The following is a 24,362-nucleotide window of genomic DNA, read 5'->3' on the forward strand; positions in this document are numbered from 1 at the left end:
GAGGCTATACTAGAAGACACTTGCCCAAGGTGCCACGCAGTGGGTCAATAAATTAGTTAAAATAACTAACACACAGAATGTGTTGACTACAAAAATTTAACCCTTTAGCATTCAGATTCCTCTGTCAAAAGTAATGCTTATTTATTCACATTGTTTAGAATTCATCATGCATTATCTCATAGCTTTGAGATTTTGACTTGATTGGTTGTTTTAAGAATGACAATGTCAGGTAGATGTGAGAGGCTGGATCTGGCCAGTTCGAACATAAAATAGAATAATTGGGCCAGATATAGATGGTTTAAATGCTAATGAATTAACAACTCACCAGTAATTTTGGATGAGGTAGACTGGACATTTTTCTCCACAGATAATCGCTAATAATAAAAAAGACAAAAGGAAATTAGATGATGAAACAGTGTTGATAATGCACTTTCAATCATGTTCTTTTATTCTTTTCCTGATTAATTCTCATATTTTCATAATCTCTATTTATTCTTACGGACCTTACATATTCTTTACTCTTTTACTTGTTTCAGTCATTTGACTGTGGCCATGCTGGAGCACCATCTTTAGTCGAGCAAATCGACCCCAGGACTTATTCTTTGTAAGCTTAGTACTTATTCTATTGGTCTCTTTTGCTGAACTACTAAGTTACGGGGACGTAAACACACCAGCATCGGTTGTCAAGCGATGTTGGGGGGGGGGAACAGACACACAAACACACAAACATACACACACACACACATATATAGGTATATATACATATATATACAATGGGCTTCTTTCAGATTCTGTCTACCAAATCCACTCACAAGGTTTTGGTCGGCTTAACGCTATAGTAGAAGACACTTGCCCAAAGTGCCATGCAGTAGGACTGAACCCGGAACCATGTGGTTCGTAAGCAAGCTACTTACCACACAGCCACTCCTACACCTATTACTTATTCTCATTCTTTAATAATTCTTGTTCTTACTTATTCTTATGTTCTTTCGATTGGGAAACCTTCTGTTGGCCACAGAGTGCAAACGATTTTGTTGAGCTTGTGCTGGACTCAAACTGGTCACAAGTAGTCACCTCTCCAACAAGAGGCGACAACACCTTGGACCTGCTCTTCACCACAACTCCTGAAGCGGTTATCAATTGCACTACGGAGGAACCTCTAGGTGACTCTGATCATGCTATGATCATCGCCAATCTGGCTCTTGCGGGCAACAAACACCTGAACATCTCCAATCTGCTCCCTTCGATTGGAAGAGAGCAGATTGGAACTGTACCACACTGAACTACAGCACCCAAACTGGCGTGAATTCTACAACTCTGGAGATGTGAATACTATACTCCAGAGTATCCTGGACTCAATATGGGCAGCATGTGCAGCATCAGTGCCACGTAAACAAAAAAAGAAGAACCGCCCCAAAAGGGCAATTTGGGAAACTTTAGCGGTCCGACTTGCCAGGAAGGAACGTCGGACTGCTGAACAGAATACAAGTTGCATAAATCAGACACCAACAGGAAGAAGCGGAATAAATCCTCCAACCATCTCAGCAAGTGACAAAAAAATGCAGTGCTTGAATTTGAACAGTGCATAGCAGCCAATCCCGACAGCAAGGTTTTCTGGAAATATGTGCATTCAAAGCAGAGACCTCACTCTCCAGTGGGCCCTCTTCGCAACCTTCACGAACCAGATCACTGACGACCCCAAGGAATGCGCAGAACTCATTGCCGAGTGCTATGCAAACATATTCACTGTCGAAAGTCAAAATGTACCATCTTCACCATCACTAACAGCAAACTCCATAACAACTATGGAATTTACACCTGCAATGCTTCGACGTCACCTTCAAAATAAGCGCAACTATGCCTCCCCTGGTCTCGATGGAGTTACATACCTGCCTTCTCAAACGTGGCAGGCACTTCCTTTTACACCAGCTTTCTATTTTCTTCCAGTACTGTCTCAACAATGGTGCTATCCGGAGCAGTGGAAAACTGCCAGTGTCATTCCTCTGTTCAAAAAGGGTGACCGCACATCACCTGTCAACTATCGCCCAGTCAGTCTCACTAGCTGTATTGCAAAACTGATGGAATCGTGTGTCAGAGAAACACTCTGGAACTTCTGGAGCTCTCACAGTCTCATCCGACCCTCACAATATGGATTTGTCCCTAACTCCAGCTGCAGTGACCAGCTTGTCGAGTTCCTTGAGGACATTACTCAGATCACTGACAGTGGCTCATGGGTGGATGTTATCTACCTTGACTTTGCTAAGGCTTTCAACTCTGTGCCACACAAAAGGCTTATGGTGAAACTCTCTGCAATGGGTGGGGGGATGACTTTTTAACTGGTTGAAATCCTTCATCCTCAGCCGAAAGGAGGTAGTCACAGTTCTAGGACAGCACTCTACACCATATGAGATGTCATCGGGTGTACCACAGGGATCTGTCCTTGGTCCCCTCCTGTTTGTGGATACATTAATGACATAGATGCCAATTTAAAGAATGCCACAGTATTGAAATATGCAGACGACATCAAGCTGTACCTTGAAATCAAGAGGACTGATCCTGATGTCTACAACTCTTTCCTGCAATCAGACCTAGACACAATGCAGCAATGGATCACAGACTGGCAACTGAACTGGCTGTGGACAAGTGTACCACCATGCATTTTGGGAGAAAAAACCCTGCGTCACACATACTCCCTCCACAACACTGATATCAAGAAATCCTCTTGCGAGCGTGACCTAGGCATCACTGTCAGCAGTGATTTGCGTTGGACAAAGCATATCTCTAAAATTGTCAAGAAGCCGAGAGTGTCTTGGCATCACTCAGCAAGATTGTTAGCCGCTCTCCAGCCATCTATTTAAAACTGTATACAGCTATGGTATGACCACACTTGGAATTCGCATCATCAGTTTGGAATCCCTATCTTGCTCAGAACATTGACCTCCTGGAATCTGTCCAGAGACGTGCAACCAAACGCATACCCTCCATCAGACACCTACCATATTCTGAGCGCCTTGTTTCCCTGGGCATGGATTCACTGAAGCTCCGGCGTCTAGCGACGGACTTGGTAAACACCCACAAGGTTATCAACCACCTCACCAACAACAACACTGAACACCTTTTTGATCTCCATGTGTCTAACACACGTGGACATGCCTACAAAGTCAGAAAACAGCACAGCTCCCATGACTTTCGGAAACATTTTTTCACGCTCAGGGTTGCTGAAGCGTGGAATAAACTGCCTGCATCAGTTGTAAGGCCCTCATGCTTCCCGAAATCCGTCGAAACTACACCTGATTATATATACACTTTAGATGAATTGTAGTGCACCTGAGCACTGTACACAATTATTATTATTATTATTATTATGTCTAGAGCTGGCAAACCGGAGTGCTGCTCTAGGCTCCAGTCTGATTTGGCATAGTTTCTACAGCTGGATCCCTTTCCTAATGCCAACTACTTTACAGAGAGTGCTGGGTGCTTTGGTGGGAAAAAAAAACTTCCAAAAATACAAAACAATACCATACAAACCTCTTTGGAACTTTTCCGTTGAACTGGAAGAGAAGTTTTAGAACCGAATGCTATCAGCTTCTTTGTCTTTAAATCTAGGTAAAGAAAGAAATAAAGTCAAAATGTTGACTGTTAACATGTATTTTCTAGGATACCTGTCTGCATTCAATTTACAGTGTTTTCCGTATTCCACAAACTCAAGATTTTGCATGAATTGTTTAATGGGAAGCCTCTACATGTCACACAATCTCTCTTAAATCCCCCAAATCCATTTAAAATATATAAAAATTAATATTAAACAACGATAGGATAGTCATAGCTGGAATGCCTTTAATTATAGATTTGCTCAGTCAGAACTGATTTGAGCTAATTAACAACCTTCCAACATCAGTTATGAAGTATGACTAGAATCTGATTTCAGCAATTTGAACTAATTTTAATTAAGCACAGTATACTAATTGTGTGGTAAGCTGGCAGAATCATTAGCATGTTGGAAAAAATGCTTAATGGCATATCTTCCAGTTCTGTACATTCTGAGTTCAACTTTTCCTTTCATGTCTTCAGGCTTGATAAAATAAAGTACCAGTCAAGTACAGGGATGGTTAGTCCACATTTATCTGTAAGGAGCCTAGCACTGGTTTCTCTGGCATATATATATATTTCTTCCTGGACAGGACACTGGCCTGTTGCAGGACCACTCATTTTTACCAGCTGAGTGGACTGGAGCAACATGAAATGAAGTGTTCTGCTCAAGAACACAATGCATCACCTGATCCAGGATTTGAAACTACAATCCTATGATCATGAGACTAACACCCTAACCACTAAGTCATGCACATCCACATTCTTGGATAGATGTAATCAACTTGTCCCCTCCTTTCAAATCGCTAGCCTTGAACCCTGCAATGGATGAGCATCTTGTTCAGAGGGAATGTTGTGATCTTGGTCACTTGTATGCCATGGAAACCAGCCTTAACCCTTTCGTTACTATATTTCTGACCAAAATACACCCCTTATGTGTTTCAATTAATTTCTAACATAATCATAAATTTAGTCTGGTTTCATTAAACAACTATAACTTTTTTATTTATCAATATATTAACGTGAATTTTGGAAGATAATTTAATGAAATGTTCTCAACCAATTCTATACTATAATTTTTGTCACAAAGTGACTCTAATTGCAGGTAGATACAGGTAAATTCAACAAAATATAAAATTATTAAAATTTTGTTCAAACATCGCTATAGAAAATGGGTTATTAGCTAATATTCAATTGGGTATACAACAAAATTTTACGATAGAATTTGTTATTCTGGGTAACTTTCTGATACCCATAATAATATTTATGGCAAAATAAGCCTTAATTTCATTTAAGGTTATGGGAAACCACAAAGTATCCTTTCTTTCGTTTTGTTTACATTTAGCGTAACGGTTCATTTCCGCCGTAATGATTTCAAATAGGCTCATTCGAAAAAGTAAAAAGAAATAGTCTAAGGCTTTACTCTTCTGGGAAAGTCTGTGGCTTGGTCCAGTTTCTTCAGAAAAATCACCGAAAGAAACAGTTTTTAAATTTTCACTCCATTCGGGTGCCAATTCATTTTCTTTATCGCTGTCGGAGCTCTCGGATTCACTGTTTTCACTTTCGGAAAATGAAACATCAGATTCATTATCAAATACCACGTGCTTTTTTTTTTTCAGTCATAGAGTTAGATTTATGAAGGTCTTCAGTAGAAAATCCTTCGAATTCTGACTCGCTGCTTGATATAATGAAATTCGTATCCATTTTTTGTCAGAATTACAAATTTTGAAAACACAATAGGAACAAATTTTGGGAAAAAATCTCCCAAAATTACACTTCGATTTTTGTACAAAACTGTAGTTGAACTCTTTACGAAGTATAATACGTATTTTCACGAATGTACTAAAGAGATTTGCTCTAATATTCTCATTTAAGTATGAATAGGTAAATTCGGGCGGTTTGGTGACATTAACCAAAATTTTTTTTGGGTGGTTTGGTAACGAAAGGGTTAAAGTCCTAGGGTTCAAAAACAATAAGGAAAAACCCACATATTTGTAAAATAGTTATTAGAGTAAAGAGGAGACAATGGCAACAATTCTTTTCTACTCAAGGTACAAGGCCCAAAATTTTGGTGGAGGGGGCCAGTCAATTAGATCGACTCCAGTATGCAACTGGTACTTAATTTATTGACCCCGAAAGGATGAAAAGCAAAGTCGACCTTGGCAAAATTTGAACTCAGAATGTAAAGACAGATGAAATGCTGCTAAGCAATTCCCCTGATGTGCTAATGTTTCTGCCAGCTTGCTTCCTGAGACAATAACAAGAATGAAGCAACAGATGGTGTATTATGAATTCCTCAATCAAACAGAATTGGTAATTTAACCTGTTTTAAACCAACCTATCTGAGACACTATTGGTTCTATGATACAAACTTGTGATCTAAATTAAAACCTTCATCAAAAGTTAATTCATGCTCTGAGCACCAGTTTAAAAATGGTTTCAAATTTTGGCACAAGGCCTGCAATTTCAAGGAGAGGGTACGTTGATTATATCGACTCCACTGCTCAACTGATACTTATTTTACTGACCCTGAAAAAAAATGAAGGGCAAAGTCAACCTTGATGGAATTTGAACTCAGAACATAAAGGACAAAATGGTGCTAAGCAGTTTGCCCAGCATGCTCATGATTCTGCCAGCTCACTGCCTTTAATAATGACAAATTTATTTTACTAAATTCTTCATAAAGTGGCTGTGTGGTAAGTTGCTTGCTTACCAACCACATGGTTCCGGGTTCATCTACTACTACCTCGGGCCGACCAAAGCCTTGTGAGTGGATCTGGTAGATGGAAACTGAAAGAAGCCCGGTGTATATATGTATATATTATGTGCAAGTGGCACATAAAAAGCACCATTTGAGCGTGGCCATTGCCAGTACCACCTGATTGGCCCTCGTGCCGGTGGCATATAAAAGCACCCACTACACTCTTGGAGTGGTTGGCGTTAGGAAGGGCATCCAGCTGTAGAAACTCTGCCAGATCAGATTGGAATCTGGTTCGCCAGACCTCAGTCAAATCGTCCAATCCATGCTAGCATGGAAAGCGCACGTTAAATGATGATGATGATGATGATGATGTGTGTGTGTTTGTCCCCACCAACATCGCTTGACAACCAATGCTGGTGTGTTTACGTCCCCGTAACTTAGCGGTTCGGCAAAAGAGACCAATAGAATAAGTACTAGGCTTACAAAGAATAAGTCGTGGGGTTGATTTGCTCAACTAAAAGCGGTGCTCCAGCATGGCCACAGTCAAATGACTGAAACAAGTAATAGAGTAAATTTCAAAATTAATTGAAATGAAGGGTTCATCTAGACAACTGCTCAACACTTTCAATGTCACACAGCCCTCCACCACCAAATTGCTTATATTCCATAAATATATTGATGTTGAATGAATTTAACAAAGGAAAGTAGATACTTCCGTTAAAGCACAATGATCAGATGTGAATGCAGTTGTTGGATATGAATGCACAATAATTGGTATGACAGTACAATTCACACAAATGAAGGCAGCGAGCTGGCAGAAACGTTAGCATGCTGGGCGAGATACTTAGCAGTATTTCGTCTGCCGTTACGTTCTGAGTTCAAATTCCGCCGAGGTCGACTTTGCCCTTCATCCTTTTGGCGTTGATAAATTAAGCACCAGTTACGCACTGGGGTCGATGTAATCGACTTAATTCCTTTGTCTGTCCTTGTTTGTCCTCTCTATGTTTAGCCCCTTGTGGGTAGTAAAAGAAATAAGTACAATTCACACAAATGCACTCATTTATACAATAGGATTCCACACAGTTTCTGCCTTAAATTTTGCTCATAAAACAGTGGTAAGCCTGAAGCTATAGTAAAAGAATATTTGTCCAATGTATCATGCAGTGGTATTGAATCAAACTGCTTAGCTATACAGCCATGCCTGCATCATCATCATCACCAGTCAATGCCCAGCTTTCATGCTGCTGTGGATTAGATGGTTTGAAGTGATTGATACTGCATCACCTTACTAGCATGTATGCTGGTGGCACGTGAAAAAAACATTCGAGCGAGGTCGTCGCCAGTGTCGCTGGATTAGCTCCTGTGCAAGTGGCACATAAAAAGCACCATTTGAGTGTGGCCGTTGCCAGTACCACCAAACTGGCCCTCCTGCCGGTGGCACGTAAAAGCACCCACTACATTCTTGGAGTGCTTGGCATTAGGAAGGGCATCCAGCTGTAGAAACTCTGCCAGATCAGATTGGAGTCTGGTTCGCCAGGCCTCAGTCAAATTGTCCAACCCATGCTAGCATGGAAAGCGCACGTCAGAAGATGATGATGATGAAAAGGTGTGAAGAGTCATGCACCAATACTTTGGCATGGTTTCTACAGCTGGACACCCCTCCTAACACTAAGAAGAAATACCTAGGCAGTAATTCTAAGACAGAAGTCGATCACCTGTATCTGACATAGATGAATGCTGAAACTCATTTCTGTTGCCTGATGCTTCCCATGATATATTTCCATTTTCCATATTATTTAACTTTTCTCCATGCTGTATTTTTCTGATGTTGATAATCTAGAATGAAAAATATGTTGATAATATAATTTGATAAACAAAATTATGTAAGAATGCAATTCCTTTAATTTATATTAATTTATTTACTTCATTTTCATACAAATTAATTTTCAAGAAGTCAATCACAAAAGCTGGATGCCTTTCTTAATGCCAACCACTCCAAGAGTGTAGTGGGTGCTTTTTATGTGCCACCAGCACGGGTACCAATTACAAAACACCAGCATTTGTTATGACTACGATCTCACTTGGCTTGGCAGATCTTCTCAAGCACAGTATATTGCCAAAGATCTTGGTCATTTGTCACAGCTTCTGTGAGGCCCAAAGTTTGAAGGATGCTTTTTAAATGCCACCGGCACAGGTGCCAGATATGTGACACTAGCATTGGTCATGACTACAATTACACTTGGCTTGATGGGTCTTCTCAAACACAACATATTGCTCACATTTGAAGGGTGCTTTTTGGCTAACTGGCTTCCATGCCAGTGGCACGTAAAAGGCACCATCCGAGCATGATCATTACCAGCATCATCTTACTGGCACTTGTGCCACGTGTTAGTGGGGCACTAAGAGCACCATCCAAGCGTGATCATTGCCAGAGCGGCTAACTGGCTTTCATGCCGGTGGCACGTAAAAGGCACCATTTGAGCGTGATTGTTACCAGCATGATCATTACCAGCATTGCCTTACTGGTACTTGTGCTGGTGGCACGTGAAAAAAAATTTGAGCGAGGCCATTGCCAATACTGCCTGACTGGCCCTCATGCCGGTGGCACGTAAAAGCACCCACTTCACTCTCAGAGTGGTTGGCGTTAGGAAGGGAATCCAGCTGTAGAAACACTGCCAGATCAAGATTGGAGCCTGGTGCAGCTATCTGGTTCGCCAGTCCTCAGTCAAATCATCCAACCCATGCTAGCATGGAAAGCAGACATTAAACGATGATGAGTATCAAGTAAATAAAAATCTTTAGCCCTTGATTAATAAATACACTATGCATTTCTGTTTTTTTCTAATTCTCTTATTTGGTCATAATTTGACTGAAAATCATTCCACCAAATTTTCCAGTTCTCAGCCATATTGTGTTTCATCCTTAAATTTCAATCCCCATGTCTTTCTATTAACTATCTTCCAAGACTCCAAACATTGAAACAAGGTCTCAGATTTAAAATGAGTATGAGAAAATGAAGTTGTGATGTTCATGCCTTTTATAAAAATAGTGCAAATATTTGTGTGATAAGACGGCTGCAAGCAGCAGTGAAAGCCAGAGCAGAAATCTAGACCAAAGATTAAGTGTTCTACAACACTTGTAAGTACTCCACAATTATATTTAATATCATGAGTGGATTCAGTAGACTGTCATATGTATGTATATGCATGTATATATGTGTTTGTCTCTTTGCTCACATCTTCAATCACTTGTATGAAAGAGTGGTGTTGTGGTGTTATCAATAAATTATTGAGGCACTCTGTGCCATGAGGAATAAACAACGGCTTACTTGAAAAACAAGTAAGAGTTGATATTAGAAAGGGTGTCTGGTTGTAAAACAATTCCTCAAATATAGCGTGTCTTGAATGGCACAACAATGCAGAGTGGACTATAATAACTGTTATGATTTAATTATCCATAGTCTGTGGGACACAAAACTCTACTTGTGAAGACCTGTGGAAGCAAGTGAAAATCAAAATCAAAATCGATCAACATCAATGGAATTGTAGCTGTGATACCAGTGCCGGTGGCACGTAAGAGAACCATCCGAATGCGGCCATTGCCAGCGCCGCCCCGACTGGCCTCCGTGCTGGTGGCATGTAAAAAGCACCATCCGATCGTGGCCGTTGCCAGCCTTGTCTGGCACGTAAAAAGCACCTACTACACTCACGGAGTGGTTGGCATTAGGAAGGGCATCCAGCTGTAGAAACACTGCCAGATCAGACTGGGCCTGGTGCAGCCTTCTGGCTTCCCAGACCCCAGTTGAACCGTCCAACCCATGTTAGCATGGAAAGCGGACGTTAAACGATATGATAATGAATATAAAAATTCCTTCTTCAGATATCGCTAGGAATTGATTGAGTCGCTGCTATAATCGGTTTTCTAATGGTTACTGAAATTTTTTTTTCCAGAAGTGTCTCTGCAGTGGTCTCATGAAGCTCCTTCCGAAATTCTTCATGAGAAGTGCATGCGAGCAGCCATATTTCAAGCTCACATGTGTTGGCACATCTGCAGCACTGATTTTAAGTTATGTATTATACATGTAGTTTCTTGTTCCTTTTTTTTTATTTCCAATACATGGGCATGTTATCAAAAATGAACCTACATGCATCCAGATGTAGCTAAATTCCTCAAATAATACAGTTGTCCAACCTATGTAAGCATGAAAAATGGACTTTGAACAAATGCTAAGACTGTCTAAATTGTATGAATCACCAAATATAAGAAACCAAGATGAAACATAAAAATGAGTCTGAGGTTTGCATATATCAAACTTCTATGTAAAAACAAATTACATAATTCGGATCTGTAAGCTTGAATCTGACATCCAAGCTACAATGACCCCTTTTCACTTAGGATAAAGCCACATCACTCTATAAATTAATTAAGATCAATAATTGATTTTTTGGGGTCTCACAGAGGCAATGACTAGTGACTAAGACTTTTGGCGATACGCTATGCTTGAGAAGACTCATCAAGCCATGTGAAATTGTAGTTGTGGCCAATGCTGGTGTCACATAACTGGCCCCCATGCCAGTAGCATGTAAAAAGCACCTTTCAAGCATTGGGCTTCAAGGAGGCAAGGTGGCCAATGCTGGTAGCAGGTGAAAAGCACCCTTTCGGTGTTGGGCCTCACAGAGACAATGACGAATGACTGAGACCTTTGGTATTATGTCGTGCTTGAGAAGAAGATCCATCAAGCCAAGTAAAATTGCAGTAGTGGAAGATACTGGTACACACAAATGACATCCCTGCTGGTGGCACATAAAAGCACCCATTACACTCTCGGAGTGGTTGGCGTTAGGAAGGGCATCCAGCCATAGAAACCATGCCAAATCAGACTGGAGTCTGATACAGCTTGCGAGCTTGCCAGCGCTGGTCAAACTGTCCAACCCATGCCAGCATGGAGAATAAATGTTAAATGATGATGATGATGATGAGTTGATAAAGAAATCTAGAAATAAAAAGTAAAACATAGTGAATGGAAAGATTATTTAAAAAAAAACAATCTTACTTGAGTAGAACTCTGTACATCATTTACAAACTGACATTGTTTTGGGATATAGTCAAATTCCAGCTGACAATTGCCAACATCATCTATGAAAAGGAAATATAAGGGTTTTAAATATATATATATATATATACACACACACACACACATGCTCAAATATTCATACATACACACACAAACACAAATATACATAAATGTTAGTTTTAATGCACCACTGATCTGACAAATATATCTTAAAATCCAGAAGCCTCATACCTCTGGTCTTCACACAGCAGAACATTGGCAAACTTCTCCCTTTATGCTCCCCTTCTAGCTAAATATACCAGTCTTCCAGACCTTCCAGGCCTATTATTTGGCTCTACTTCTTCGCTGTTTCACCACTATGTCACCCTAGATCAGGGTGGGACTTTGCACCAGCCACAAATTTGGTCTGTGGCCATCAGTAAGCTGCCCTATAGTAGGAACTTCTCATTGTCCCCTATATTAAATGTCTCTATTTCCCTACGTCTTGTGAAATGCTTTAATTAGGACGTCTCTAAATCTCTGACTATTCAAAAGTTCCTTATACTTCCATATCTTCTTTTTCCAAATTGGTTTGCTTCTGGGAGTCTTTCTAGCCAAAAGTATGAAGTCACTAATGACTAACCTATGTTAAGGAGTCCAAGTGTCTTTGCATTTATAAGCAACTATTTATCCTGCTTTCTGGTGAGAACATACTGTAAATCCTCGAGTATAGTCCGCCCTTGAGTATAATACGCAGGGGATTTTAAGGGGCTGTCATCATCATCATCATCATCATCATCGTTTAGCGTCCGTTTCCATGCTAGCATGGGTTGGACGGTTCAACTGGGGTCTGGGAAGCCAGAAGGCTGTACCAGGCCCAGTCTGATCTGGCAATGTTTCTACGGCTGGATGCCCTTCCTAACGTCAACCACTCCATGAGTGTAGTGGGTGCTTTTTACGTGCCACCGGCACAGGTGCCAGACGAGTCTGGCAAACGGCCACAATCGGATGGTGCCTTTTATGTGCCACCGGCACGGGGGCCAGGCGAGGCTGGCAACGACCACGAACGGATGGTGCTTTTTACGTGCCACCGGCACGAGGCCAGTCGGGGCGGCACTGGCAATGGCCACGTTCGGATGGTTCTCTTACGTGCCACCGGCACTGGTATCTCAGCTGCAATTTCCATTGATCGATTTCGATTCTGATTCTCACTTGCCTCAACAGGTTTTCACAAGTAGAGTTTTGTGTCCCAAGAAGGGAAGGTATGCATAAGTGGACTGGCTACATCCCGTGTAGAAGGCCACGGGTTATGGTCTCACTTGTCCAGCCGGGTCTTCTCACGCACAGCATACTTCCAGAGGTCTCGGTCTCTAGTCATTTCCTCAGTCTGCCTCTTCCACAGGTTCCCTCAACCGCTAGGGTGTGGCACTTTTTCACACAACTATCTTCATCCATTCTCGCCACATGACCATACTGGTAAACGTCTCTCTTGCACACCACATCTGATGCTTCTTAGGTCCAGCTTTTCTCTCAAGGTACTTACACTCTGTCGAGTATGAATACTGACATTACACATCCATCGGAGCATACTGGCTTCATTTCTTGCGAGCTTACGCATATCCTCAGCAGTCATGGCCCATGTTTCACTGCCATGTAGCATGGCTGTTCATACACACGCGTCATACATTTTGCCTTTTACTCTGAGCGAGAGGCCTTTTGTCACCAGCAGAGGTAAGAGCTCTCTGAACTTTGCCCAAGCTATTCTTACTCTAGCAGTTACACTTTCAGCACACCCACCCCCGCTACTGACTTGGTCACCTAGGTAACGGAAGCTATCAACTATTTCTAGTTTTTCTCCCTGGAAAGTGACAGAAGTTGGTCTCAGAGCATTTTCAGTGTTTATTGTTCCTGAGCATCTGCCACATACAAAAACTATCTTCCCAGTTAGCCTTCCTTTGACATTGCTGCACCTCTTATGTGTCCATAGCTTACACTTGGTGCATCTTATAGAGTTTCTACCTACACCTTTTCAACAGATCGAGCAGGGCCATCTACCTGAAGGCGTTTGTGATTTGTCTACCTTCCTACTTATTACGACTTTGGTTTTAGCTAGATTGACTCTAAGGCCCTTCGATTCTAATCCTTGCTTCCACACCTGAAACTTCTCCTCCAGTTCTGATAGTGACTCAGCAATTAGAGCAAGGTCATCAGCATAGAGGAGCTCCCAAGGGCATCCTGTCTTGAATTCCTCCGTTATTGCCTGGAGGACTATGATAAATAGGAGGGGGCTGAGTACTGAGCCTTGGTGGACCCCTACCTCTACCCGGAATTCTTCACTGTACTCGTTGCCAACCCTCACCTTACTTACAGCATCCCTGTACATGGCTTGCACAGCTCTCACCAGCCATTCATCTATCCCTAGTTTCCTCATTGACCACCAGATAAGAGATTGGGGGACCCTGTCGAAGGCTTTCTTCATGTCAACAAAAGTCAGGTACAGGGGCTTATCTTTGGCTAGGTATTTCTCCTGCAGCTGCCTTACCAGGAATATAGCATCAGTGGTACTTTTCCCTGGCACGAACCCAAACTGCATCTCATCTAAACTAACTCTCTCTCTAATTAGTTGGTCAATGACCGTCTCCGTAACCTTCATTACCTGATCCAACAGCTTGATGCCTCTGTAATTATTTGTATCTAGGGCGTCACCTTTACCTTTGTAACAGTTGACTATTATGCTGCTACACCAGTCATTGGGTATGACTCCTTCGTGTATCACTTGATTAACTATACGGGTGACTAGGCTATAGCCGACACTACCAGATATTTTGAGCATCTCTGCAGTGATTCCTGATGGGCCTGGGTCTTTCCCTGTCTTCATGCTTCTAATTGCCTTAACTACCAAGGAACTGTCAACTCGGATAGCTGGTCCCTCTGTTGGGTCAACATTCGGCAGACTCTCTTTATCCCATTCATTTTCTTTATTCAGCAACCTTTTATAGTGGCGTCTCCAAACCTCTCTCTGAACTTCTGAAAAACCTAAACCTTGTGTATAATATGCACCCCTTCTCTAACTTGAGTCGTACATAATTAAGCCAGCAGCACCTAGTCGAACAAATATTTCCGTGCATGTGCAATACAATAATGGTGATGTTCTGTTATATGGGAATGTAAATATGTTTGCAAATTGTTTTTGTTACATGTTATTCTGTGTTCTGAATACTTTTATTTTAATAAATGTTGCTTACTGCAAGTTATGGATGATTCTTTTATGACTTCATTGCTTTCCGGTTTAGCTTAAGGTATTTTCGTGCCCGACATCAGAAAATGCATCTGAATAAACATTGCCAGACAGCAAATAGAGACTCGGACATTGCTTGGAAAATATTTTTCATTTTTAACCTCGTATATAGTACGCACTAGGGATTTTGACCTTTAAATTTTGGGGAAAAAGTGTGAATTATACTCGAGGATTTACGGTAATCAATCTGGCTTGTGCAGTCACCAGAGTGACAGGTGATCAAGTGACTGGGTGGTTTCCTGAAGTCAGTGTTGTAGATCTTAGGTCATTTGCATCACAAAACTCCAATAGCACACCATCGAAGCCACCAGGATGGTACCCAACATGCCCATTGAAATCACCAGCCATGAAGATAGGGCCATTATCAATAATCATTGAAGTAGTCAGCTACAATAATTTATTTTTTAACCCTCTGTAACCTCACTAATAAACAAAAGGCTAAAACACAAATCCTACAGAGCTAATGTTCTTTCATATTTAATGTTCTATTATATCTAATTATTTTTACAGGTCATGGAATATTTAAAAATTTGCCATTAAATTTACCATAAAATTAAAACATAATCTAGCACAAATTTTTCAACTGAAACGAAATTCAGTTCTACCTATTTGATATCACAGAAGGAGATAACTGGATGCAGCTGTTTGGACACTGATGATTTGCACAGCAGACTGGACATTCAGCCTGTTTTGGTGACAGTACTTTTTGGCACTGGAGGAAAGCAAACAAACACATATGTGCATGGAGAGAGAGAGAAAGAGAGATAGATAGATAGCTAGATAGAGAGAGTAGAATTTATTAATTGAGTGAGATTGACATAAACACTTTCTTCTTGTATAAAGAGAAATATGCCCACATACGTAGAAAGAGAGGTAGACATTGGGAGGGAAAAATGAGAGAAATATTAAAACGTCTGATGTCAAATAAGTCAGCATCGAATCAGCAATGCTAAATACATGGTGCCAAAATGTCTACAACCAGATCAACATTAAATAATCATGTGAATATGATTATGAATCTTGGTTATTTATTTTGATCATGCCACACATAGAATAAGAGGACACATTAATGAAAACAGAGGAAAACTAACCATTCTCATCTGGCGTCTCATAGGGTGGTAACTTCATGGTAAAAATGCGTCGAAGACGACATGAGGCAGAGACAGTGATGTTGTCAACAGCTTTAAATGTCTGATTTTTCCAAAGATCATTTACTGCAGAGACTAAATCAACACAGAGGTTAATCCACTGAAACAAAACAACATATAAATTATTGTAATGACTAAAGTAAAAAAAAAGTTTTAAAATAATTATTGCCACAAGAAAATCAGAAAACACTTAATCTGAGATTACCTCATTGATACTGAATGAGATATTGCAAGACAGAGATTGTAATAGAATAAAACTTGATGCTTAATTAAATATTTCTACTTACCAAACCTCTCTTGATTTTCAACAAAGGCACTTTGGCATGAAGTGGAGTACACTGGATCTCTCTTTGTGCAGTTGACAGCAATATTCTTCGCTTGTTATTTCCAAGGTCAATTAAACTGGAAAATTAAACATTGAATAAAATTTACATATTAAACAATAGCCAAGATAATTTTTTTTAAATATTAGCCACAGGCTAAAATTGTATTGTTTTTTGTTTTTTTTACCAAATAATTTTTTGAATTAGCTTACCAATATTCTTTGCATAAACCTTTTAGCATTTAATTCGACCATATCAGGCCAAAATATTCAAACTGGCCATATCTAGCCTCTCACACTTTTTTTCCAATGTCATTCTAAAAATAAACAATTGCATCAACAAAATTTCGAAGCTATGAGATAATGTACGATTATCATCATCATCGTTTAATGCCTGCTTTCCATGCTAGCATGGGTTGGACAGTTTGACTGAGGGCTGGCGAACCAGATGGCTGCACCAGGCTCCAGTCTTGATCTGGCAGAGTTTCTACACCTGGATGCCCTTCCTAACGCCAACCACTCCAAGAGTGTAGTGGGTGCTTTTACGTGCCACCGGCATGGGGGCCAGTCAGGCAGTACTGGCAACAACCTCACTCGAATCTTTTTACACATGCCAACAGCACAGGTGCCAGTAAGGTGATGCTGGTAACAATCCTGCTCGAATGGTGCCTCCTACATGCCACCGACACAGAAGCCAGTTAGCAGCTCTGGCAATGATCACGCTCGGATGGTGCTCTTAGCACCCTACTAGCATGGGGCACAAGTGCCAGTAAGGTGAAGCTGGCAACGATCACACTCGAATGGTGTCTTTTATGTGCCACAATTCAAAACAATATGAACAAGAGCACTCAGAGAGTGCAAACTTCTGCCAACATACTCTCAACGATTAGCCGAGATGATTTATAAAATGAGAATATCTGAAATAAACTCAACTGCTCTCACAAACGAGAATACTAAAAATGAACCTGACTGCTCTCAAAAATTAAGTAAAAAAACAGGAAAAATAATCCAGAATCCTTGTCCGGTACCAGATCAATTCCAAAATCTAATCAGTTTGTGCCAGTCACAAAGCCAAACATCTCTGAAAGTTTCATCCAAATCCATCCAGGAGTTCTCAAGATATCTTGTCCACAGTCAAACCAACAAACACAACTGAAAACAATACCTCCTCCTTTGCTAAGGCAGAGATAATAAATAAACGTTACATTTTACAGAGTACCTTGAATGCTGAATGGTTAAACATGTCAGCAGTAATGATCTTTCAATCGTAAGTACAGCATCTTAACCACAAGGCCACAGGCATTCACCCCCAAGATCATACCTTGTCTTAAAAAGTGACACTGGTACAATGTTCTGAATAAAACGATGGAACAGTCATTACTAGAATACCTTAGATCATAGGTCTAATTGACCAGGGCCATCTTGGAGCTAAATTACAAGACAAATGTTGCTGTGAAGTTGTTACTCATGACTACTCAGTTTAGTCATATTAGATTTCCATATGTATATATTTTTTAATAATATATTATTATTAATATTAGGAAATCGATATCAGAAAACTCCTCAGAAAGATATACGCGTGTGAAAAATAATTGTTGTATTAAAAATATATAAATAAATAAATATAAATATGTATAAAAATATATGTAAATATGTATATGTATAAATATATAATATATGACAGTTTAAAAGTTTTGAATTAAGTATTTAAAGCATCTTACGATCGTTTCACAGAAGTGTTGTCCCTATAATGAAATCCTATATTGATAAGCATTTATAGACAACTCTTCTGCTCTTCAGAGATATAAAATTTGAATTTTTTTATAACATATTGAATGGTAGTTTTTTTTTTTAATTTGAAGCAATACTATAAAATGGTGTTTGTTTGAAATATAAATTTAAAATTAAAAGCTACTGCTTTTGATGAGTCTTAAATTCCATATATACTTCCTTGGTTGGTCTTTCCATTCGTGGGACTTCATAAAGTAATTTCCCTACTTCAACAGGTGTTCCAACCCTAATCCTTCACATAACAAGCAGGAATACTCACCACTACACTACTAAGGATTGGAATGGCAGTTTGGGTACAAATATACTGGATACAAACATACTGAGTCTTACCCAAGTTCAAGAGAGAAATCTTGGCCTCTTCCCAAGTATAACTGGACTATTAGAAATTGTTGGATCAAAACCACTGAAAATGAAAAAAAAAAGATAGTTTAATTTGTTAAAAACCACTAAAATGCTTGTTTTTCTTCAAATTGGCTTACGCTTGATAGGTATTCAAATCATTACCACATGAATAGTTAATGTAGCTAGATTACAATCATCCAGATGTTAGCTCTCTCTGCATGTGCTTTCTCATGAGCTTAACCTTAAAATTGATTTAGAGTGAAGTAAACAATACTACAAGGAGCATATATTGAATGAAAATAAATTAATCTGTTACAACTAAGTTCTAACAAAAAAGAAATTTTAATAATTGTATATAAAATTCACACCTACATGATTGGCGAGAATCTTTTGGTAATACCATTTTTGTTGTACTTGTGCTTCCTTCCAGACTATAAATATACCCTTTGACTTCTTTTTCATAAATCTAGAAATAAGCATAATGATTCTTATATAACAAAATCTGAATATATTTTCATCCATTTAGTAGCAATTTTTCCGTCGACAATTTTTATAATAAAAATTCTCTCTCGCTTTTGAATGTTTATTTCTAAACTAGAAACCTTTGTTCTTACTCCTTTTTGTTTTGTTTTGTGTACTGTATATGGCATATATGTCTGCTGTCTTTTATCTTTTATCCATTTTTAACAAGTTGTAGTACATCTGAGCACACTATACAATAAGAAGGTTGTCAGCATTATCATAATTATTATAAATTTTATGGAAGAATATCTTATATTGCAAACACAAGATCAATAATGACAGTTATTTTATTAAAATCTTTCCGTTTTTTCCAAAAGAAATTGAAACAAAAGATGGTGCCTTTCATTACAGATAAAGTCACAGAATGGTTAAATGAATTTATGAATTAGGAATGGAAAAACAATAAATAAAATAAAAATGGATATTTTAAAATTGAAGGAGCTTTAACTGTAAATAATATTCTTTATAAAGAAAATATTTCTAGATTAATTCTAAAACAATTTAGGATTTTATACTCCAAGAGAGAACATACAGATCCATCTATAAACTTAAGAATTCTCATTTCAACCTAGTTAGATCTCTTTAGCTTTGGTGCAGCTAAAAGCATGTATGTTCTTTATCTACATCATAAACTGGTGTATTATAGATACTGATTTGTATTTAAATAGCCAAACTAAGAGAACATATTTGATTCTCATAGCACTTAAGCTGATGAGATTCAATTAGGCTGAAAGGCTGAAATCACAATCAGGCCATCTCCACATATTCTCTCTAATGAGTTCAACCTCAAAATTGATTTAGAGTAAAGCAAGAAATAATTTCTTTAATTTGTATGATCTGTAGTGCGTTACATAATTTTCAATAAAGTTATATAAATATATTCATAGTTATAAATAAAATGATACAGCTGACATAAAATGTGAAAGATGATAAGCCACCAAAGGACTCTCTATATGGTCACTCAATTTGCTAAAAATATCAGTCAAATTTTCCTTCTTTTCTACCTTCTGAAAAAAGAGGGACATATCTGACAATGTAATACTAGATATGCAATACTGAGGAACAGATGGGATGATCAAGACGGGAACATCTCTGATCCTAAGTCCCTGTTCTGTCAGAGTTGATCTGAGCTAAACAACAGCAAACAACAACAAATGTGAGATGAAAACTACTCACCTTCCGGATCCCAGAACCCCCCACAAGTTTCCAGTTTGCTGTAGCATCTTTGCCTTGTGAAGAGAATATTTCAAAGAAAGAGCCACCCTAGAAAATAAATGTTATTAAGAAATATCAGATATCATCAAGTCAGTCTTTATATGTCTATAGAGAATTCTGTAGCTAAGTCACAGAGGTCCTCGCATGTTTTCATGGGAGATAATATTTCTGCATGGCCAGACAAGTTTTCACAGAAGATTGGAAACAAAGGACACTGCTTGTATGATGGAAATTACAACTATCTTCAAACTGTTACAATTACAACTACCACGAGGTATTAAGACAAGAAGACATTAACACACACATACATACATATATATATATATATATATATATATATACATACATACATACATACATACATACATACATATACATAAACAAAAATTCTTATAATTATGAGTATAATTATAATTAGGGTTCAGCAAAAAATTTGCTTCACCACATACCAAAATTTAGAACTAGCACCCAAAATTAGCTATATCTCTACCATAAGAAAATCTCCCAGACAACAATACTCAAACAACCCACATAGGTAAAGAGAAAAAAATAACGAATTCACTCGGTTTAGATTAACTGTGGATGTGTTTCAGAGTTAGATAGCTATGAAAAATGCAAAAACCACATTTCCATTCTATCATTCTCACTGTGCTAAAATTTTATTTTAGAATTTCTGGGAGCAGCTGTCTTTGAAGACTCATATTGTTGTTAAATGCTCGAAATGAGGAGTGGATGGACAGCCAGCAACTGATGAGGGGTCCTTTTTCTGTGTTTACTTGTCTTGGCTTCCACTTTTTTTTTCAATGATTGCATATTTAACTTGTTTGTTTACGTATTTCAGGTTATTTGCACCGTTGGTGATGTCCTGTACCCATATATGCATGTATATATATATATATATATATATATATATATATATATATAGTGTAATAAATAAAATATATGCATACATACAAACATATATGTACGTACCTACATCTACATGTACATATACATGCATATATAAATATATACGTGAGTACAGGACACCACAACTAGACGTAGAACTCAACGAGAAACGAAAACGGAAAAACAAGCATGGAACAAACCATTTTTTTACAACAGAAAAACAGAGTACAAGACAAATATATATATAAATATATATATATTATTTAATTGAACACAATGCTCCATTTCTAAGTAAGTATATATATATATATCATCACCATTAATATTATCTTCACTATCATCCTAATTCCATGCTGATATGGTTTGGATAGTTTAACACAGATCCAATGAGTCAAGGACTGCATCATACTCCAGAGTCTGCTTTGGCATGGTTGCTACAACTGGATGCCTTCTTAATACCAACCACTTTACAGTGAGGTTGCCATTTAGCTTCCATGTTAACAAACTCAGGGTTAAGCTGGTGGTTAAGGTATGAGGAAGAGGTTGGAATAGGGCAGATTCCTGTGAAAGGTTCTAGAAGTTTTGCCTAACTCTATAAAAACTGGGAAATTGAGCTCCTGAATAGAACAACCTTTGGTGCTACACAAAACTCTATCAGTCAATTTTGTAATAAGGTGTTCTCATTTTTTCAACTTATTCTGTCTTTAATAACTGTGAAAGATTCTCATGTAAATAACAAAAATATTTTATGCAATGCAAACTTTTAATTATCATTATCTTCAGTATGTTGTTTTATTCAAATAACTGTTGCACATTTTTAAATGCAAATCTCTCAGGTGTTAAAAAATATATGCTTTTAACCCTTTCTTTACCAACCTGGCTCTGTAGTACAAGTATCTTGTTTTCATAAGTTTTGAATTAAAATCTTCCACCAAACTTTAGTAACAATTTAAATTCCTAACAATAGTTTAATGGTAACTAAGTTATTTTACTAAATTCTTTGTTATATTTAAAATAATTGAAAGAAACACAGAGCATCTCAAAATAAATACAGTAACGAAAGGGTTAATCTCAGGAACTAGACAACATCAACAACAACATTATTGGGATTGCCATTAAATTTATTTACAGATTAAATTTTGAATATCAATAAAGTCAATACAGACCTGGTACTCATTCTTGTACATACTGTAGTTAAGTTTCCTGCATAAATAACAAAAAAATTACGAATTAATATATTTATAGATTAGCTGTGTAATTTTATGAAATATAAACAAATACAGGCGCAGGAGTGGCTGTGTGGTAAGTAGCTTGCTTAACAACCACATGGATCCGGGTTCAGTCCCACTGCGTGGCACTTTGGGCAAGTGTCTTCTACTATAGCTTCGGGTCAACCAAAGCCTTGTGAGTGGATTTGGTAGACAGAAACTGAAAGAAGCCTGTCGTATACATGTATGTATGTATGTGTATATGTTTGTCCCCACCAACATCGCTTGACAACTGATGCTGGTGTGTTTACGTCCCGTAACTTAGCAGTTCAGCAAAAGAGACCGATAGAATAAGTACTAGGCTTAGAAAGAATAAGTCCTGGAGTCAATTTGTTCGACTAAAGGCAGTGCTCCAGCATGGCCGCAGTCAAATGACTGAAACAAGTAAAAAGAACTGCAAAAACAAACATCACAAGCTAATGTGGTTGTTTGACCTGCTAGAAATAGCAGTCAATTCTTCACTTTATACCTTGCTGTCTTTTAAAAAGGGGCAATATATGAAAGGTGTCTGGATAAAAAAGGTGGGGGTGGTGTGGCTGGAATGCTTTTTCTCTTAGGTGTGATAGATCAGAACTCTTTTTGGATTAAACATGAACAACAAGAAACATCAGTAAACAGGTAAGAAATATTTTGTTGGCATATGAGATAAAGGTAAATGAGGTCATGCTTAATGAGAAATATGGAGTGGAAAGCAAACAGTGACTAGGATGTATGAAGTAAGACATTGAAATAATATTTTTAAAATGCTTAGGTGATCAACTACATAAAACAAAGATGTTTTGCAGCTTGAAACTAATTAGTTTGGCATTTGATCACAAGTTTATTTGATCAGTTCACCTAAGCCTAAACAATAACAATTCAATTAGATTTATTATTGGCTTATATTGGTCTGAACAGCAGATATGCTTACATTATAAACAGACTGAGAGAGGGAGAAAAAGATAGAGAGAGAGAGAGAGCATGTGTGTGTATGTGTGTGTGAGAGATATAAGATATAAGAACTGGATTCTAGGAATCAAGTGGAACCCAGCTATCAGGTTATACAGTTATTTAAATTCCAAAGTATTTGAACAGGACCATGCAACTGTGAATACGGTTTCTATACATCCAGAGGTTTTGAGGCAACCTTCCTACAGTCTGAAGTTATAGTCTTCTCTCTTCTGTGCATTGTAGTATGTTTATAGTGTATGCAACTACATATACATACATAAGTACAAGTACAGACACACACACACACACACACACACATATATATATATATAAATGTTTACATTGAAGTTAATGAGATAATTCTGAGTGGTTTATGAAACAGCTGTAACCTATTCAGAAGTATTAAAATTCTTCTTGCCTTTTACTTCTTGTTTTATATGTGGATACAGAAAAGGCTGCATAGTTAAGAAGTTTAATTCATAACCACTTCCCATTTTTTTCAGGGTCAATTCCACTGTGTGGCACCTTGGGTACTTTCCACTATAGCTCTGGTTTGACCAATACTACATGAGGGAATTTAGTAGATGGAAACTGTAGGAAGTTCACTGTGTGTGTGTGTGTGTGAATGTGCATGAATGTCTATGTTCCATGCATGTCACTGCTTCAATGAAGTGATGCTGTTGATATTGATGTTCCTTGTTAACATTATAACAGATTTACTCTTTTCTTTGAAAGATGTGTGCAATAAAGACACATCTTTATTGAAAAAAAAGGCAAGGGTTGGCAACATTAAGAATGTCCAGCCATAAAATCCAGCCTCAACTCTCCATCTAAACTCATACTAATGGACATTAAACAAATGAACTAACATATTCTTTTATTTGTTTCAGTCATTTGACTGCAGCCATGCTGGAGCACTGCCTTTAGTTGAGCAAATCGACCCCAGGACTTATTCTTTGTAAGCCTAGTACTTATTCTATCGGTCTCTTTTGCCGAACTGCTAGCTGACGGGGATGTAAACACACCAGCATCGGTTGTCAAGCGATGTTAGGGGGACAAACACAGACACACAAACATATACATACACATATATATATATATCGACGAGCTTCTTTCAGTTTCCGTCTACCAAATCTACTCACAAGGCTTTGGTTGGCCTGAGGCTATAGTAGAAGACACTTGCCCAAGGTGCCACGCAGTGGGACTGAACCCAGAACCATAATCTATAGAAATCTATAGTAGCAGAGTGGTATCTAAGAGTTCAGAAAAGGTCATTTGGAAGGTCTCCACAATGAT

General features: G+C 38.4%; 1 protein-coding gene across 2 annotated transcripts in view; it reads right to left on the reverse strand.

Annotated features, from left to right (window-relative positions):
- The window catches only part of LOC115210855 (protein CFAP20DC-like), a 53,285-nt gene that overhangs the window by 25,494 nt on the left and 3,429 nt on the right, over positions 1–24,362 (reverse strand). For both annotated transcript variants that reach the window (XM_029779611.2, XM_036501883.1), the window contains exons 2-11: positions 22,035–22,071; positions 19,942–20,028; positions 18,616–18,709; positions 18,232–18,304; positions 16,076–16,190; positions 15,732–15,888; positions 11,343–11,425; positions 8,005–8,125; positions 3,529–3,602; positions 326–374 (exon numbers count right to left, since the gene is read on the reverse strand). In XM_029779611.2, coding sequence (XP_029635471.2) covers positions 326–374; positions 3,529–3,602; positions 8,005–8,125; positions 11,343–11,425; positions 15,732–15,888; positions 16,076–16,190; positions 18,232–18,304; positions 18,616–18,709; positions 19,942–20,028; positions 22,035–22,071 — 890 coding nt within the window. The remainder of the gene's footprint in view (positions 1–325; positions 375–3,528; positions 3,603–8,004; positions 8,126–11,342; positions 11,426–15,731; positions 15,889–16,075; positions 16,191–18,231; positions 18,305–18,615; positions 18,710–19,941; positions 20,029–22,034; positions 22,072–24,362) is intronic.

The sequence above is a fragment of the Octopus sinensis genome, linkage group LG4, assembly GCF_006345805.1.
Source record: "Octopus sinensis linkage group LG4, ASM634580v1, whole genome shotgun sequence".
NCBI lineage: Eukaryota > Metazoa > Mollusca > Cephalopoda > Octopoda > Octopodidae > Octopus > Octopus sinensis.